Source organism: Macaca nemestrina, chromosome 14 (genome assembly GCF_043159975.1).
Source record: "Macaca nemestrina isolate mMacNem1 chromosome 14, mMacNem.hap1, whole genome shotgun sequence".
Classification (NCBI taxonomy): domain Eukaryota; kingdom Metazoa; phylum Chordata; class Mammalia; order Primates; family Cercopithecidae; genus Macaca; species Macaca nemestrina.
Window position 1 is genome coordinate 91,830,306 of NC_092138.1, and position 19,924 is coordinate 91,850,229.

At 36.1% G+C, this 19,924-nt stretch overlaps 1 protein-coding gene across 8 annotated transcripts in view; it reads right to left on the reverse strand.

Annotated features, from left to right (window-relative positions):
• Window positions 1-19,924, reverse strand: part of LOC105487149 (complement C5) — a 121,109-nt gene that overhangs the window by 43,574 nt on the left and 57,611 nt on the right. For all 8 annotated transcript variants that reach the window (XR_011612828.1, XR_003019299.2, XR_011612829.1 and 5 more), the window contains 7 exons: window positions 19,339-19,401; window positions 18,011-18,208; window positions 12,411-12,501; window positions 10,902-10,975; window positions 9,921-10,060; window positions 1,691-1,918; window positions 399-459 (listed from right to left, as the gene is read on the reverse strand). Coding sequence is in view for 5 of the 8 variants with exons in the window: in XM_024794570.2 (XP_024650338.2) it covers window positions 399-459; window positions 1,691-1,918; window positions 9,921-10,060; window positions 10,902-10,975; window positions 12,411-12,501; window positions 18,011-18,208; window positions 19,339-19,401 (855 nt within the window). In the remaining 3 variants the exon portion in view is untranslated. The remainder of the gene's footprint in view (window positions 1-398; window positions 460-1,690; window positions 1,919-9,920; window positions 10,061-10,901; window positions 10,976-12,410; window positions 12,502-18,010; window positions 18,209-19,338; window positions 19,402-19,924) is intronic.

The window sequence follows — 19,924 nt, forward strand, 5'->3', positions numbered from 1 at the left end:
TAGAGTCTCGCTCAGTCGCCCAAGCTGGAGTGCAGTGGCATGATCTCAGCTCACTGCAACTTCCACCTCGCAGGTTCAGGGGATTCTCCTGCCTCAGCTTCTCAAATAGCTGGGACTACAGGCGCCCACCACCATGTCCGGCTAATTTTTGTATTTTTAGTAGAGGCAGGGTTTCACTATGTTGGCCGGGCTGGTCTCAAACTCCTGACCTCAAATGATCCACCCACCTCAGCCTCCCAAAGCGCTAGAATTACAGGCATGAGCCACTGCCCCCAGACAGAAGTGGATACTTTTGATTCTAGACAATTCACATTTGAAAAATAGTGTTTTAAGTTACATACACACTTTAACTTCTAAAGCAAAAGATAACATACAAAATAAAAAATCATTTTGCCTACCATAAATACCCCTAGGATCCAAAGTAATACCAGAATAGCTTTCCCTTTTGACACCTTCTGGCTAAAATAAAGGCAAAAAACATTCAGTTAAAAACATAATTAAGTTTATATAACCTGAATTCCCTGGATCAACTTTTCTGGACCACTTTTCAAACTGAAAAATTATTTTTCTTGGAAAAGGTAAACCATGTATAAATACTATAAATACTTACATGGATATAAGCAGCAATAAGATTTTATGGCTATTTGCATACGGACCAGAGCAAATGCTCAAAAAGAAGTTATTTATAAGCTCAGATAATTGTTCTAAGTGCTTTATATGTATTAACTCATTTAACTTCTAAAAACCTCTATGAGGTTGGTGCTGTTATTACTCCCATTTGACAGATGAGGAGACTGACACACATGGAAATCAAGTAACACTGTCACACTGCTAGGAGGTGATGGAGCCAAGATTCAAGGCCAGGCAGCCTGGCTCCAGAGTTTGCATGGAGCCACAATTCAAGGATGCATGGGAATGTGCTTTGCACAAAATAAGTCAGTACATGTTTACTGAAGTGAATTTCATAGCTGAAAACAGAACTTGGAGAGTGAAGAACCAGGAAATCCAATCTGTCGTTAACTGGCCATATGACCCTTAGCAAGAATCTCGTCCTTTAAAAAGTACTATTATTTTTAATTGGTAAATCATACTTATATAAAAATATTAATGTTAATAATGAATACAATTAACAGACTGTGGGTAAACTGTACTTTAACAAATGACACTTTTCTTCTTTTTTCGGCCTGTTTATTTGTTTATACAATGGAAAGTTTTCTAGACCGTAAGTTCTTTAAATTCAAGGGCCATGTCTTATTTATTGTTTTATCTCCAGTTCCTTGCATAATGTCTGGCACATAGATTTCAAGACACATTTTCTGAATGTATTAAAGGGAAAAAAAAGCCTGTGTATCAATTGTACCTGTGTACCAAAAAAAGACTTGTACCAGTTGTTAAAGTTAGATATCTCTGGGTATGGGAATTATCGATGATTTTTATTTATCTGTCGTTTTTCAGTATTTTATATTTTCTACAAGAAAAATGTTATTGTTTTATTAAAAATTTTTAAGCACAATTTGACGTATAGAAAAATTGCAAGAATAGTACAAAAAACATCTAGAATAACCTCCATCCAGATTCCTTAATGCTTAATGTTTTGTTAAATTTACACTATTGTTTCCCCCTCCCCCTCTTTCTGTGTCTCTTTTTTGCAATAATTTAAGCATAAGTTATTGAAGTATGCTTTTCTTACCACCACTCGTAATGATTTTACTAAGATTTCTTTTCCAAACGAAGTCTCCAGTGAGAAATTGATGTTCTGAAGGCCAATTTCCAGAGGAAGCACAGTAAAGGTCACCAAGTGACTAGAGGAGCCCTCTACTTTCTGGCGCACACATTTGGAGGACTTTGTGCCCTGATGATCAATGACTGGGCTTTCCGAAGTGCAGATTCCCTCCACAGCAGACATTTTAACACAGAACTGAAATACGAGTGAAGAATTATATCAAAATACCTTTTTTTTTTTTTTTTTTGAGACAGAGTCTTGGTCTGTCACCCAGGCTGGAGTGCAGCTGCATGATCTCAGCTCACTGCAACCTCTGCCTCCTGGATTCAAGCAATTCTCCTGCCTCAGCTTCCCAAATAGCTGGGATTACAAGCATGCGCTGCCACACCCAGCTAATTTTTGTAGTTTTAGTAGAGGCGGGGTTTCTCCATGTTGGCCAGACTGATCTTGAACTTCTGATCTCAGGCGATCCGCCCACCTCAGCCTCCCAATGTGCTGGAATTACAGGCATGATGCTGTAATCCATGCCTGGACTCGAAATATTTTATCTCTAACAAAGTTTACCTTAAAATAATCCCTTAGATTTTAAGGCACAGGAGAAAGTTCATTTCAGATTTCCTAACATAAACACACAAGTCGCTGTAGAGTTTAGCAATGCAAAGAGATGTCTAGAAACGTCAACACTGTCTCAGAAACATCTTACTATTCTTAGACTGTTACCTACTAAATTAGGCACAGAGCTCATGCTATTGTGATAGCACTTATTACTCTGTCTCTTTACATGGTTTGTATTTCAGATAGTGGGAGCCTTAGGCTCAGGTACTTGTTCATTTTCATCTTATTCATTTTTATATCTGGCCTCTGGTATTCAATAAATGATGGTTTCATCAAAGACTGAAAATTCCCTATATCGGCATTCAAGGCCCTGCCCATTATGCTCCAGCTTACTTTTCTAATTTTATCAACTTCCCATTTGTACCCCATTTTACAACTAAACTCTGGCTCCAGAAAGACCTGGATTCAAATTTTGGCCTTCCTCTTATTAACTGGTGATGGAAACTGGTTGCATGAACACTCTAATCCTCCATTTCCTCATCTTTGTAACAGGAATTATAATAGTGCCCACTGACTTCTGGCTCAAATAGTGAACATTTTTCATCTTCCCTCCAAATTCTGGTGAACTGATAGAATTGAGAACTATACCCAAAAGAATAAAGCCATAAAATCCAGAATAAATCAAGCAGGTAAACAAAGAGAGAGCACCAGCTATTCAACCACTAATTTTGAGGAAGTTCATGAAAATAGAAAGTTCCTTTTCCCTCTTAACTATCTTCTTGGGAGACAACCACCAGGGTGGGAGAAGCCAGAGCAAAAGACTATTGGATCACCTGCGGCCAATGATTTCCTTAGAACAGCAGGGCAGGGTGGGGGAGGATAGATATAGAAGAGTCATTTAATACAATTCAGCATAATAGAATTACAAAAACTCTTAGTAAATTGAGACTAAAATGAACTTTTGAAACTGATGGAAAATATAAAAAAACAGTAGTTCTGGTTTCAGTAATAGCCAAATAGCTTTCACTGGGCGACCCTTCTGTAAAAATAACCACAAACTCTAGACAAGATATATATTAAAACAAACAAACAAACTACCTGCAGATAATAGAGAGTGGGAAGGAAAGTGACCCTTGGGAGAAAGGAGTGACACTCAATAAGTGTCCTGCTTTTTATAGCTTTACCCTGAGGGCAGGCCCATTGGTGCCTTGGAGTGGCTAAAACCCCAGTAGAACCTGACATCATTCTGGTTTAGGAACTAGAGGACAAAGTAGGGAATAGTTACCACAGCTGAGTAGTGAAGGAGCTCCAAGTTCTGTGTATAATCCTTGCTCAAACCTGGCTGACTCTTTACTTATGCACAGCACAGATTTCTAGCATCCAGCTACGGCAAAAATACTGAACTGAGATTTCAGAGTTTGGAAATGAATCCAGTCAACTGCCTGCTAACACACACACACACACACACACACACACACACACACACACACACACACAAGAAATCTTCAGAGGAATGTAAGAGAATCCAGAGTCTTTATAATATTTTTATCAATAAAGTCCAAGGTTCAATCCAAAATTACTAGATAAAAAGAAATAGGGAAGTGTCACCCACACTCAAGATGAAAGGTAATTAACAGGAACTAACCCCAAAATATCACAGATGTACTTGTTTCTTATTTTGATATGATGGAAATGCACTGATAATTTAAAGATTCAACAAAATATGGCAGTATAGTGATATGCACAACACTTTAAAATGCCATCAAGTTGGCTGGGCGTGGTGGTGTGCACCTGTAATCCCAGCTACTTGGGAGGCTGAGGCAGGAGAATCGCTTGAACCCGACAGGCGGAGCTTGCAGTAAGCCGAGATCTTGCCATTGCACTCCAGCCTGGGTGAGAGGGTGAGACTCTGTCTCAAAAAAAAAAAAAAAAAAAAAATGCTGTCAAGTTATATATAATTGTGTCACTGTAAAGGACATACAAAAGAGATGGCAGGCTAGATTTGCCCCATGGTCCATAAATTGCTGACCCTGATTTAGTTCATAAAGCAAAAGGATAAAGAGATGTAAAAGATTCAGTATGGCAGGTCAATTTCCCTTTATTAATTTATAAATTCAGGACAGTACCTATGAAAAACCTATTATAACTTTTAAAGGAGAATTCAATGAACTAATTCCAAAGTTTATCTGGCAGAGTAAATGTGTAAGAATAGCAACATCAAAAACATTTGAAAAATAAGAATACCAGAGAGTACTTGCCTAATAGATATACAATATAACCACAAATCTATGGTACTTTAAATCAGTGTGATACTGATGTAAACAAAACAGAGGAGAGAACCTATAAATACAAAACAAAGGAGAGAATCTATAAATATAAATCTATAAATAGAGAATATATAAATCCACATATATGGAAATTCAATATATATGGGGGCAAGATGACATTTTAAATCAGTTGGAAAAGCATGAATTCCTTAACAAATACTGCTGGATCAACTGGCTATTTGGGATTAGATCCTTATTTCAGATAAAAAAATCTAAATGCTCGCAGAAAGCTATAAAAGTACTATAGAAAATACGGAAAAAACAATTTTTCAGAAAAACTTTTATTTTGGGTTCAGGGGCACATGTGCAGGTCTGTTGTATAGGTAAATTGCGTGTCGCAGGGGTTTGGTGTGCAGATTCTTTCATCATTCAGGTAATAAGCATAGTACCTAATTGGTCATTTTTTGATCTTTACCCTTCTCTCAACCTCCACCCTCAAGTAGGCCCTGGTGTCTGTTGTTCCCTTCTTTGTATCCATACATACTCAATGTTTAGCTCCCACTTATAAGTGAGAACATGCAGTATTTTGTAGAAAAACATTTTTAAAACTTGCAGTGAGAAAGAATTTCCAAAAACACAAAATTCAAATGACATAAAGGAAAAGATCTACGGATTTTATAACATACAAATTAAAAACACTAATAACAAAGTTAAAGACAAGTAGCAGATTAAATACCAGCAACATTTATAATCAATAAAGGATTTATAGCTATAACATAGAAAGTGCTCCTGTAGACAATAATAAGTACATTTGTTGAGTACTCACTATTGGCCAAGTACTATATTTACATGAATTAGCTCATTTAATCTTCAACTATGAAATAGATACTATTATCATCCCATTTTTCAGATGAGGAAACTAAGCAAGAAGAAGCTAGGTAACTTACCCCAGAAAAAAGCAACTCAATGGAAAGCAAAAGAAAGGATATTAAAGTAGTATATAGGATATCATAGAATACATGACAGAAGAAATACAAATGGCCAACAGACAAATGAAATGAGGTTCTACATTGCTAGAAATCAGGGTAGTGAAATAGAAACATCAGTGACTTATCACTTGTGTCTGTCAACTTGGCAAAAATTTTATGTGTATTACCAAACAATATATAGTGCTGTCTTTCATGTTTTTAAATATTATGTAGTTGTATTCATTGTGTATATATATTATTCTGCCATTTGCTTTTTTCAGCAATGTTACATTTTTGAGCTTTAATCAAAATGATGCATGTAGTTATCTAGTCCATTCATTTCAATTTCTGTATAAGTGTTCCTTGTATGAATAAAAGAAAAAATGTTTATTCCCCCAAATTATAAGAATGCGAGGGATCAAGGCTACCTGCATACAGTTGGTAAGAATGTCAACTGATGTAGCTCTTTCGGAAGATAATTATGGCAATATTTATTATCAGAAGGTAAAATGTCCATGCCCTTTAGCCTAGTTAGTTCACTCCAAGACAAAACATCTATTCTACAGAAATATACGTGTAGGAAGATATGTATGCATAAATGGAGACTTTGCAAAATCAGTTATAATAGTGAAAACCTGGAAACAACCCAAATGTCTTTAATAGAAACACGGTTCAACAAATTATAGTGTGCCCACCATGTGAATTACTGTGCAGCCATTAAAGTAATGAAGTAAATCTGTATATACTGATATGAAAGGATGTCTCTGATAATATTATTGGTGGAAACACAAATTGCTGAGGCAGTGTATATATATACATATATATATACACACACACATATATATACACATATATATATACACATACACAAACCTATTTTATATGTCTAAGACTAGGTGAGCAGAGGAGCCCCTGCTGATGTCAATCCTACAGTTGAGCAGAGTTTGGCTGTGGCCTCTGTGCCTTACCCATCTGTTATGCCCACCTATTTATGTGTCTATCTTAAATTACAATTTAAATGGTTTAAGAGCGGCACCTCCTTAATCATCTACCAAAATCCTTTGGTAGCCAAGATCAGTGTGAGTTATAAAATTATGCTCAGTCTGTTTTGATGAGATGGTCTGACTGTCTTAGTATCTCAGTTTCCAGGCTTCAAACCAATCTTGAATTGGGATTTTGAGACATAAAAACCACTACAGGAACTTGATGGAGAAATGGCCTTTGGTATCTCCATCTGAATTACGATTATCTAAAATTCACGAAGCATTCTGTCTGCAGAAAAGCTAGTGGATTTGAAAGCAACAATGTAAAGGCAACTTTCTGGCTTAATCGAGGTCCTTCTCCAGACAAGGGAGGGTAATTCCACAGGGCTGAAGATGGTGGCATGATTCATAGGATTTATGCAAACCCTGTGAGTAAATTCTAAGGAAGAGAAATAAGTAACATTTTGATTTTATTTCTATAAAAATAAGATAATACTGGTCGGGCACAGTGGCTCATGCCTATAATTTCAGCACTTTGGGAGGCTGAGGTGGGCGGATCACAAAATCAGGAGTTTGAGACCAGCCTGGACAATATGGTGAAACCCTGTCTCTACTAAAAATACAAAAATTAGCCAGGCGAGGTGGCACATGCCTGTAATCCCAGCTACTTGGAAGGCTGAGGCAGGAGAATGGCGTGAACTTGGGAAGCGGAGGTTGCAGTGAACCAAGATCGTGCCATTGCGCTCCAGCCTGGGTGACAGAGGGAGACTCTGTCTCAAAAAAAGAAAAAAAAAAAAAAATATCATCAGTGTGGTAAATTGATTACTTAAGTTTATTCCCCATTTACATCCTGTGGCCAAGTAAAATTTGTGTGTGCATTGTGTGATATGTAGCATTACCTGACGAAATAAGTTTATATGGAAAAGTTCATTTTTACTGAAAATTAAAATTGCGAAAAAAAAGAGTGACATTTCTTAACATGAATTGGATTGAAAAATGAAATTGGCATTTCTATGACAAAAAGTACGTCTGATTTTGGCTGATTATTTTATCAATGAGGACTGATTTTTCCAGGTAGATTATATGGCAAATGTATTACATAAATTGAATAAGCTAAATGTGAAGTTCCAAGACATAATATTAAAATATATTGATAAAGGGGTAATAAAATTGACAATATTTTTATTTTATCAACCTTCCTGATAATATTGGGTTAAACAGCAATGCCTACCTCTATAAAAATGAAAAATAAGAACAGAATTATGCCAAACCCTCTCTCATTTCTAACAGTAAATAACGTTTATCCATAACTATGAAGCCAATTGAGAGAAAAGTTTCATTTATCTAATGAGAAGATAATTTTTTTTTTTTTTTGAGACAGAGTCTTGCTCTGTCACCCAGGCTGGCGTGCAGTGGTGCAATCTCAGCTCACTGCAAGCTCCGCCTCCCGGGTTCACTCCATTCTCCTGCCTCAGCCTCCCGAGTAGCTGGGACTAGAGGCGCCCACCACCATGCCTGGCTAGTTTTTTTGTATTTTTAATAAAGATGGGGTTTCACCGTGTTCGCCAGGATGGTCTCGATCTCCTGACCTCGTGATCCGCATGCCTTGGCCCCCCAAAGTGTTGGGATTACAGGCGTGAGTCACCACTCCCGGCCGAGAAGATAATTTTTAAATAAAATTTTATTTTTTACATTTAATAACTTCAGAAATGTGTATGTTATTTTATCAATAGTATACTAATAATAATATTTGTAATGATACCTAAATCCACATATCATTTGATACTTGGAATTTTACAATCATGAAATTTTAAAATATTTCATTTTCAATGTATATGCATATTTTTGTTCATTAAAATATAATAAGGTGATCAACAGAAAAAAATTCAAGCATAAAATATATAACATTAGGGGAGTAAAATGAAAATACGATTCATTGAGGAAAAGGAATGATATGTAATCTGTTGTTAAGAGCTTGTCTGAGCCCAGGAGCAGTGGCTCATGCTTGTAATCCCAGCACTTTGGGAGGCTAAGGCGGGTGGGTCACTTGAGGTCAGGAGTTCGAGACCAGCCTGGCCAACATGGTGAAACCTGTCTCTACTAAAAATACAAAAATTAGCCAACCCTGGTGGCATGCACCTGTAATCCTAGCTACTCAGGAGGCTGAGTCATGAGAATCGCTTGAACAGGGGAGGAGGAGGTTGCAGTGAGCCGAGATCACACCACTGCATTCCAGCCTGGGCGACAGAGCAAGACTTGATCTCAAAAAAAAAAAAAAAGAGCTTATTTGAGCATTTACAAAATTGTTTGCTATGGTATTTGGACTCTGCTATACATAAGTCTGATAAAACAGTTTTATTTTAAGATATCGATATTTAAATATTTCAAAAGTAATAGATTACCATCTTTTAAAAAATGTATGATAAAAATTTTAGATGCCAATTTTTAAATGTGTCAAAGGGCAGGGCGAGACTCCATCTCAAAAAAAAAAAAAAGTGTCAGAGGGGTACTTAGTTTTTCCAAAACAAGAGGGTATGTAAGCAAAATTTTAGGAAACCACTGAAATTCTAATCTCTAAGAATAAAGTTAGTGTTTTAAAAAAATGTAGCTAGAATTTTGGAACACATTGAATTATCATGCAAAGTTTTGTGATTGTGATTTTCAAATCAAATCAGTCAGCCTATCATATAATTCTCTTTAGGGGTGTGCTGGCAAAGAGAAGATAAATGGTGGGTCCAATCATGGTTGGAATTGTATCCTGGAGTGAGAAAGGATCCAGGGAGTTGGCATAATTTTAGTCAGTGTGGTTTTAATGATGGCTTGTGAATTCTAACCTGAACAAGGAGTAAAGTAAAAAGAGCAGGGAAGTAATGGACAATAAAAGGGATCGCGTTAATGGATTGAAGGTTTCAGTGATGCTGCTGACCCAGAGCTATGGAAGTAATCTGGTTAATGAGTTAGGACAGGAAGGAGGTTGTCACTGGATGGTGAGATGTGAGATGTCTGAAATCAAGGTTTCAGAGAGGATGATAAGATGTATAAAGTGAAGATGAGTATGAATGGCTAAAATGGAGGAAAGGAAAGGGTTGTTAGAATCAAGGAGATCAAGGAACTCTGAGTATAGGCAAATAAAGGAACTAAATATGAATTCATCCTTCTCTAGACTTCCATAGCACATGGATTATCTTATGCAATTTATTCTTTCAATTGAAGTTACGTGAATACCTACTTGTTCTTCCTCCTTTCTTCATCCCTTTAATTCACATACCTACACATCTAGTACAATGCTCATTTTAAGTGTTTGGTTTCTATTGCTGAACTGAGTTGAAATTTTACTTTTTTTGTGTATGGTAATTCCACTAATAGAATTCTCAAAAAACCAGAGAATGTTTCCTTTATCCCATAAATATTAATACCTACTTACCTGCATCCCAGAAGTCCTATAGTTGTAAACAGTTCCTTTCAACTGGACCTGTTCTCCTCGTACAACAGAATATGGTATATTCATTTCCAGGAAGACATCTTTGAACACCTTTGCCTTAATAGTATCAGCAACACATATACCTTCAGCCCAAAGTGGAAGCGAAGTAGAATCATATTAGGAAATCCCTATAATGCTTTATTGGTATTAAAATTTCTCACATTTGCTTTACTTCAAGGAAAAAAGAATACTAGATCATGTTTTTCTCTGAACTCTCACCTCATGCCCTTGAATTTTCTATTCATTGATCTTAATTTCAATAATAATTAGTATTAACAGAAAACTTAATTTGTTCAATAAATAGTTAATTCTATTTAAGGCATGAGAATGCTTATTAACTAATGCACCAAATCTTTTTAGATATTCATTATTGGCTCCTTTTTTAATGAGTATAATATTTTGATTGTGGAAACCAAGATTTTAAAACAAAAGTAGCAAACAACAAACAAAACCATTCCTGAAATTATTTGGAAAGTATCTGCACTTAATCATCACAAAGATCAGCCCAAGAGAGGTCATTTGTTTGTTTCTAAGGCTACACAAGCTCCCAGTCAGTGAGAAAGGTGAAGGAAAATAAAGACTTGAGGTTGGGTGCAGTGGCTCAAGCTGTAAACCCAGCACTTTGGAAGGCGGACGTGGGAAGGTTGCTTGAAACCAGGAGTCTGAGACCAGCTTGGATAACATTGCGAGACCACGTCATCATTTACAAAAAAGGGAAACAGGAAAAAAAAGAGAGGAGTGAAAGGAGAAATCAATATGTAAGATGTGGGCACATCCAAGTCTTTTGGTAATACATTAAAAAAGAATATTTTTAAAAAATTACTACCACGTAAGTTCTGGGTACACTAAATAGATACTAACAAAGAATTACATCTTGCTAATCATATCACTATTTAAATGCATATATCACTTAAGCCTGCTTACCACTGTTTGAAATGCCAACACCTTGAATTTCCCAGGTAGTTACAGAATCAGGTAGGGCAAACTGCAACTGTTTTCTGGAAGTTAAAATGTTGATATTCAAATACAGTGGAATATTGATTAACCCAACTTAACAGAGACATCCATTAACAGTATTTTTGCTCCAAACTACTTTAGAGAAAGAAAAAAACTCACGTGATGAAATCACATCATTAAGGAAAACCTCATCAAGAAAAATATATTCAGTGACTCTCCTATATATTTCATGTTTTTAGACATTGCACCTCTATGATGAGAATTCAAGTTCAGCAGGATGCCTTTGAAACATTGCAAAATCCAAGCATACGAAACAAAGAAAAAACTATGTCGTGAGTATATTCTAAAATAGGGAAGCAAAGTGATTCATGTTAGCACTGCTCAAAACAAAGCTGACATACCTAAAAACTGCTGATTATGATTAAGCTTGTATATTTATTTACAGCTATTGTCTACCAACTTTGTATCAGGTATAGTGCTGAGTACTGAGTAAACAGCACTGGTAAGATATAGTCCTGCTCTCAGGCAGTTTACAATCTAGTGGAAGAAATAGTTAAGTCAATAAATTATATTGCACTGTAATAATTGTACCAATAAGGCATTATAAGAGTTAAGAGGCAGTGTGCATTCGTCCAATACATTTATTTTCAGTATCCTAGGCCAAGTCCTGCATATAAAGCAGTAATCTGAATTTAGTTCACGTCCTTGAGGTATTTACATTGTAATGTGTAAGACAGGAAAGTAAAGAAGTCATTATAATACAATGTGATTCACACAACAGGGTTAATTGAGGGTGTAATTAATCCAATCACTGGTAGGGTGGGGAGCAGTGGCCAGAAGGTTTACTAGAGGACCTGCTAGCTAATGGGTAATGTCAGATGAAATGGACAACAATTGTGTGGAAAAAGGATTAGAGAAGATAAGGATAGAAACAAGGAGATGCATGAGGAGACAATTGCAGGGCTTTGAACTCATTCCTTGCCTTCTCATTGGAAAACCAGTGCTTTAAGCCCACCTAAGAAGAGTATGGCTCGAGGACTCAGTACATCACTGTTTTCAGTGATATAGAGGAAGTGTTTCCTTAAAATGTGTTGAATAAAAAACTTCAAAAAGAAAAGAACCTTTCTTCCTGTTTATTAATGTTTGTTTTATAGTACAGGTATTTTAGGATAAAAATAGTAGCTTAATATAGTGCATAGCACATAGTTGTGTGTAGTAAATGCGTACTGAAGTCAAATAAAATTAAATGGAATAGTACTCTTCTTCATTCTGACCTGGAGCCAATCACCAGTGCAATGTACATCAAAAAAATAAAAATTTAAAAAAGCAAAGCAAAACAAAACAAAATTTGATCAAATTGCAGGATCATCTTAACTCTTATGCAAGCTATTGGGAAATGGGTAGTTTCCAGATTTTTGGCCATAATACTTGCATTATCCACATTTCTTTCAAGGAAACATGAGAGAAGTATAATACCTTCTGGGAACAAGATGAACTTCCCATAACCAGCTTTCTGGAAAATAACTCCGAATTTCTGGCTTGCTTACTGGTAACAGGGTCTTCATGTCTGGATAAAAAAATCATATTCAATTATGGAAAAACAATATAAATTCTACTTATAGGTGAATTTTAAAATATGGCCATTAATCTGTAACTTGAGCATTTTCTGAAAGATAAATAAAACATTTTGTTTAATGCTTCCAAAATAGAACTATAGGCAGGGTGCATTGCTCATGCTTGTAATCCCAGAACTTTGGGAGGCTGAGGTGGGCAGATCACCTCAGGTCAGGAATTCGAGACCAGCCTGGCCAACATGTTGAAACCCCATCTCTACTAAAAACACAAAAATTAGCTGGGCATGATGGTGAGTGTCTGTAGTCCCAGCTACTCAGGAGGCTGAGGCACGAGAATGACTTGAACCTGGGAGGTAGAGGTTGTAGTGAGCCTCGATTGCACCACTGCACTCCGGCCTGGGTGACAGAGCGAGACTCTGTCTCAAAAAAACAAAAAACAAACAAACAAAAAGACTATAAAGGCCTTAGGATTTTTCCACTAATCGCATTGGCAAAACAAAGCATTAAATATCTTTAATGATTTGTTTCTTAAGTTGCTAAATGTTTAGTATTCCTGAGATTATACAAGATATTGATCAGTCTGTAAAGTTGTTTGCACTTGTATAATTGTACTAATTGTGTTTATAACAGAAAAAAAGGAGGCTTTATATGATTCTCTGCCTTCTTTAACTTGGTAATTTGTTTATATTTACTTTAATAAAAATGGACAGAACTTCTGTTTTCATCTAAGACACATTAATAGAAAACCAAACATGGTATGCAAAATAACAGTTTTCAGACATTAGAGCATAAGCAGAACTGTGATCTCTGAGAGAAAGGAAACAATTAGGTGAAACCTGAAATTGCCCCAGCTTACTGCCTAGAGGCAGTTTACAGATTAGGGCAGGGAGAGGAATACAAGGAGAGCCTGATGATTTTGAAGACTTGTGGCAACAGAGATGGGAGTTTTGCAAGGCCAAGTTGTCTGGAATGAGGGGCAGAGTTCCAGGAAGGAGGGGGCTGCAGAGAGAGACTTCTATCCAGCTGAAGCCAAACCAGATGATTATAGTTGAAAAACCGAAAAATGAAAAAATATATGAGAGGGGAGAGCAAGATGGCTGAATAGAAGCCTACACCATTTCTTTCCTGTTGGTACACTAAATTTTAACAACTACACACAAAAAGTACCATCACAAGAACCGAAAATCAGGTGAGCAATCACAGTACCTGGTTTTGACTTTACATCACTGAAAGAGATATTGAAGAGAGCAGGAAAGATAGTCTTGAAGCACCAATGCCACTCCTCCCATATCCCCTAGCAGTGACTGTGAAACATGGAGAATCTATTTGTTGGGAGAGGGAGAGCGCAGTGATTCTGTGGCTTTGCATCGAACTCAGTGCTGCACTGTCACAGTGGAAAGCAAACCAGGCTGTACTCAGCTGATGTCTGCCCACGGAGACAGTATTTGGACTGGCCCTAGCCAGAGGGGGATCGCTCATCCCAGTGGTTGGAGCTTGAGTTCCAGCAAGCCTCCCCACTATGGACTGGAGTGCTCTAGGGCCCTAGGTTAACTTGAGGGGCAGTCTAGGCCACAAGGATGGCAATTTCTAGGCAAGTCCTAGTGCGCTGGAAGCCCTCAGGAATACTAAACATTTAGCAATTTAAGAAACAAATCATTAAAGATATTTAATGCTTTGTTTTGCCAATGCTATTAGTGGAAAAATCCTAAGGTCTTTATAGTTTTTTTTTTTTTTTTTTTGAGACAGAGTCTCGCTCTGTCACCCAGGCTGGACAATTAGACAAGAGAAGGAAATAAAGGTCATCCAAACTAGAAAGCAAGAAGTCAAATTATCCTTGTATGCAAATGATATGATCATATATTTGGAAAAACCTGAAGACTCCACCAAAAAACTATTAGAACTGCTAAATGAATTCAGTAAAGTTGCAGGATATAAAATCAACACACAAAAATCGGTAGCATTTCTATATGTCAATAATGAACAATGTGAAAAAGAAATTTAAAAAGTAATACCATTTACAATAGCCACAAATAAAATTAAATACCTAGGAATTAACTAAAGAAGTAAAAGATACCTACAGTGAAAACTATAAAACACCAATGAAAGAAATTCAAGAGGACACACAAAAAAAATGGAAAATTTTTCCATGTTCATGGATTGGAAGAATCGATATTGTTAAAATGTCCAAACTACCCAAAGCAATCTACTGATTCAATGCAGTCTCTACGAAAATACCAATAACATTCTTCACAGAAAAAAAAAAAAAAAATCCTAAAATTCATATGGAACTACAAAAGACCAGAATAGCCAAAGCAATCCTGAGCAAAAAGAAAACAACTGGAGGAATCACATTACCTGACTTCAAATTATACTATAGAGCTATAGTAACCAAAACAGCATGGTACTGGCATAAAAGCAGACATATAGACTTATGGAACAGAATAGAGAACCCAGACAAATCCACACACCTACAGTGAACTCATTTTTGACAAAGGTGCCAAGAACATACATTGGAGAAAGGACAGTCTCTTCAATTAATGGTGCTTGGAAAACTGGTTATCCATATGCAGAAGAATGAAATGTGACCCTTATCTCTTGCCATATTACAAAACTCAAATAAAAATGGATTAAAGACTTAACTCTAAGACCTCTAACTATAAAACTGCTATAGGAAAACACTGGGAAAATTCTCCAGGACATTGATCTGGGCAAAAGTTTCTTGAGTATACCCCACTATACAGACAACCAAAGCCAAAATGGACAAATGGGATCACATCAAGTTAAAGAGCTTCTGCACAGCAAAGGAATCAATAAAGTAAGGAGACAACCCACAGAATAGGAGAAAATACTTGCAGCTACCCATCTGACAAGAGATTAATAACCAGAATATATAAGGAGTTCAAACAACTCTACAGGAAAAAAAAGTAATACTCCCACTTAAAAATGGGCAAAAGATTTGAATAAACATTTCTCTAAAGAAGACATAGAAATGGCAAAAAGGCATGTGAAAAGATGCTCAACATCAGTAATCACCAGAGAAATGCAATCAAAACTACAATGAAATATCATCTCATATCAATGAAAATGGTTTTTATTCAAAAGACAGGCAATAACAAATGCTGGACGGGATGTGGAGAAAAGGGAACACTTGTACACTGTTAGTGGGGATGTAAATTACTATAACCATTATGGAGAACAGTTTGGAGTTTCCTCAAAAAATAAAGAATAGAGCTACCATGTGATCTGGCAATCCCACTGCTGGGTATATACCCAAAAGAAAGAAAATCAGTACGTTGAAGAGATAGCTGTATTCCCATATTTGTTGCTGCACTGTTAAAAATAGTCAGGATTTGGAAGCAACATAAATGTCCATCAACAGATGAATGGATAAAGAAAATGTGGTGCATATACACAATGGAGTACTACTCAGCCATGAAAAGAATGAGATCCTATCATTTGCAACAATATGGATGGAACTGGAGTTCATTATGTTAAGTGAAATAAGTCAGGCACAGAAAGACAAAATTTGCATGTTCGCACTTACTTGTGGGTGCTAAAAATCAAAACAATTTAACTCATGGAGATAGAGAGTAGAAGGCTGGGAAGGGTAGTAGGAGGCTGTGGGGGATGTGGGGATGGTTTATGGGTACAAAAAATAGAATGAATAAGACTTAGTACTTGATAGCACAACAGGGTGACTATAGTCAATAATAATTTAATTGTACATTTAAAAGTAACTAAAAGAGTATAATTGGATTGTTTATAAAACAAAGGAGAAATACCTCAGGGGATAGATACCTCATTTTCCATGATGTGATTATTACTTATTGCATTCCTGTATCAAAGTATCTCATGTACCCCTTAAATACTATTTACCCATACAAATTTAAAAATTAAAAAAAAAGTTAAGAGAAATAAAAGCCAAATCCTCCCTCCAAAAAGAAAAACAACATATGGACTAGATTATTTATTAAAATTCTGCTTATAATAAGCAAATATTATTAGCCAGGCGTGGTGGCGGGTGCGTGTAATCCCAGCTACTTGGGAGGCTGAGGCAGGAGAATTGCTTGAACCCGGGAGGTGGAGATTGCAGTGAGCTGAGACTGCGCCATTGCACTCCAGCCTGGGCAACAAGAACAAAACTCCGTCTCTCAAAAAAAAAGCAAAACAAATATTGGAAAACAATCTGAATCTTAGACATTGTACATCTCAATGAATATATTTCTACAAACATAAATTTTGTGGCCATTTACCAAAATTATGATTATTAGATATTGCTTAACAATAGGGCTATGTTCTGAGAAGTATGCTGTTAGGTGACTGTTGTGTGACCGTCATGGAGTGTACTTACACTAATCTAGATGGTATAACTTACTACACATCTAGACTATATAGTACGGCCTATTGTTCCTACGTTACAAACCTGTACAGCATGTTACTGAACAGAATACTGCAGACAACTGTAATGCAATGGCAAGTATTTGTACATCTAAGCATATCTAAACACAGAAAAGTTACAGCAAAAATATGGTATTATAATCTTATAGGATCACCGTTGCATATGTGGTCCATCATTGATGAAAATTTCATTATGCAGCACACATATGTATAAAACAGAAACTGTCATTTTGCTTTTGTTTGTTTTGTTAAAGACTATACATAGGCTGGGCACAGTGGCTCATGCCTGTAATCCCAGCACTTTAGGAGGCCGAGGTGGGTGGATCACCTGAGGTCAGGTGTTCGAGACCAGCCTGGCCAATATGGTGAAACCCCGTCCCTACTAAAAATACAAAAGTTAATCAGGTGTGGTGGTAGACGCCTTTAATCCCAGCTACTCAGGAGGCTGAGGCAGGAGAATTGCTTGAACGCGGAGGCAGAGGGTGCAGTGAGCCAAGATTGTACCACTGTACTCGAGCCTGGGTGACAGAGCCAGATTCTGACTCAAAAAAGAAAAAAAAAAAAAGACTATATATAAAGTCCTAAAAGCTCTGAAAACATATTAATGAGAGTTTTATAAATTCTGGAAACATGTATTATAGTTGAAACTGAAATAAGACATCAACTTTTATATAAGTACACTTAACCTTAGGTTAGATTTAGAAATCTTCTCCTATATTTCATCAATGTAGATATAGACAGAATTTTTAATGGTTGTAATATCACAAAAGCATAGAATTGTAGCACTCACAGGCATATTGGAGAGGATCTGGTCAAAGCTCCTTGCTTGAGGCTCAGAGAGGATAAATAATCATTCAAGTTTATGGGATGACTTGGCTTTAAGGTTATGCCAGGTCTTAACTCTGGCCTAGTGTACTCTGCTCTGTACTATACCTCTTCTGATGCCCAAAAATGATGGAATTTTTTTTTTCTTATGGACATTTACAAGTTATCTTTTCTACTTTCAATTCTAAATAGATCATGAAAACTGCCTTTCTTAGCAGCATAAAATTACACAAAATTCCCCGTGTTGAGCAGAATTCTGATAGAAAACATCATACTTACGTAGCCTTCCCAATTGCAAGTCTTTATGAGAGTTATTAGCACGGAGCTGGTTTGCGACGACACAACATTCAGTGAAAGCTTTGACGCATCTCGGCCCTACGCTAATCCGTGCAGCTCGCTGCTCACAGGTTTCATCATGATTAATACGGGCTCCATCGTAACAACATTTCTTCACTACTAAATGTTTATATTTAGCAGCTGAAATGGTAATAATGCAAGTGTTCTTGATCATGCAGAGTCATAACATCTCAGGCTTAGAAGGAATCTCAAGGGATACCTGGTTTCTATTGCTATATGACACCCCTACCCACAATAGTCATGGCTAGTTGACTGTCCAGACTCCCCTTGGAACTATTCTAAGAATGGGGAGAATGTGACCTTACCAAATGGTCCATTCCAGCTCACACTAAATGGTTAAAGGGTTTCCTGCAATTAAGCTAAATACAAACTCTTGAAACTGGAACTTTGAGTTCTGCTGAAAATAAGCAGAAAAATATAACGTAGACAAAGAATATAAAATATTTTTTAAGAAAATAAGTTAAATATCCAAGAAAGCTTTAAATATTTGAAGATGGCTATCATCACTATGCAAATATTTCCTTCTTCAAGCTATATATCATATTTTTAAAAAACTTCTTATATAACATGGTTTGTGGACTTCACCCAGTAGCATTACCCTTCATTGTTAAGTGCTCAGATTATTCAGTGTCTCTCTTTTCATATCATTAGAACGTAGAATAAAGGTTAGAATTAAAATAACTCACATACAAATGGAAGAAACTATTATACTACCATAGGCATATTAGTTGAACTCAATTTGCTGACTCCCAGTTTGATATTCTTTCTACAGTTACATGGCCAATTATCATAACCATTTAAATAATTATTTTAAAATAATTCTCACAAGATGTATTTTCCAAAGAATAATGCTACTAACAGTTAACTATATGAAATAGAAGTAATAGACTGCTAGGTATGTCCCCAAAATCGTCAAATCATGGATTTTGTCAGAATAAAATGGAAGGATATGATTTTAATTGCTAGATGAAGTTATCAGAGAGAAAATATTTATGACAAATAAAAGCTAATATTTTGGATTTTAGAGCTAGAAGTAATAAAGACCTATTTCCTTAGATTAAGCCTATGACAAATGAACTACTAGACTTTATTTGGATTAATCTTTCTGAGAGAGATAAGCTAACCTCCATACATATTTTTCTTTTCATCCATTCTATTTCAATTAGGGGAATTTATATAACATTTAAATTTGTCAAGTTTTTGAATGATATGACCATAACCTTTTTACAAGCACATGAATCTTAGGGTACCTATTTCTTCTATCTTCTCTTGTAGCATTCTTCTTGGCCTGATAATTTCTTTACAAGGTTCATCTGGTTTTTTAAAAAAAAGATAAAGAAGAAGGATTAAAAAGGAGATAAAATCTCAAAAAAAATGCCATGAAACTATTTAAGTATTTAGAACATTCACAAGTTGTTCATTAACAAATATTGAGGGGCTACTTTGGATTAGGAACTGTGCACCATACTTCTTAATATGACTTGTTTTATCTTAGTGGAGTTCATGATCTAGTGTCATATCATTTGACTTATTTTGTCTGAATTTGGTTTTGAATCCTGCAGCCTTTCTAATCCACTGATTCCAGAGAAATACCTAAGCATTTAGAGTGAGTGATGCTTTTGTTGGGTATGCTATTTTTATTATTTGCTCTTTGTGCTATATTATTGCAAATATAACTATGAATACCATAGTATCAAGTATAATTATGAACAATTTTAAAACCATAGAAAGAAGATGATTAAGATGTGGTTACTATCCTTAAAGAGCTCCCAATGCAGTAGGTGAGACAGGACTTACAACTACAAGTAAGAATGCGCAATGACACAATGCTGTTCT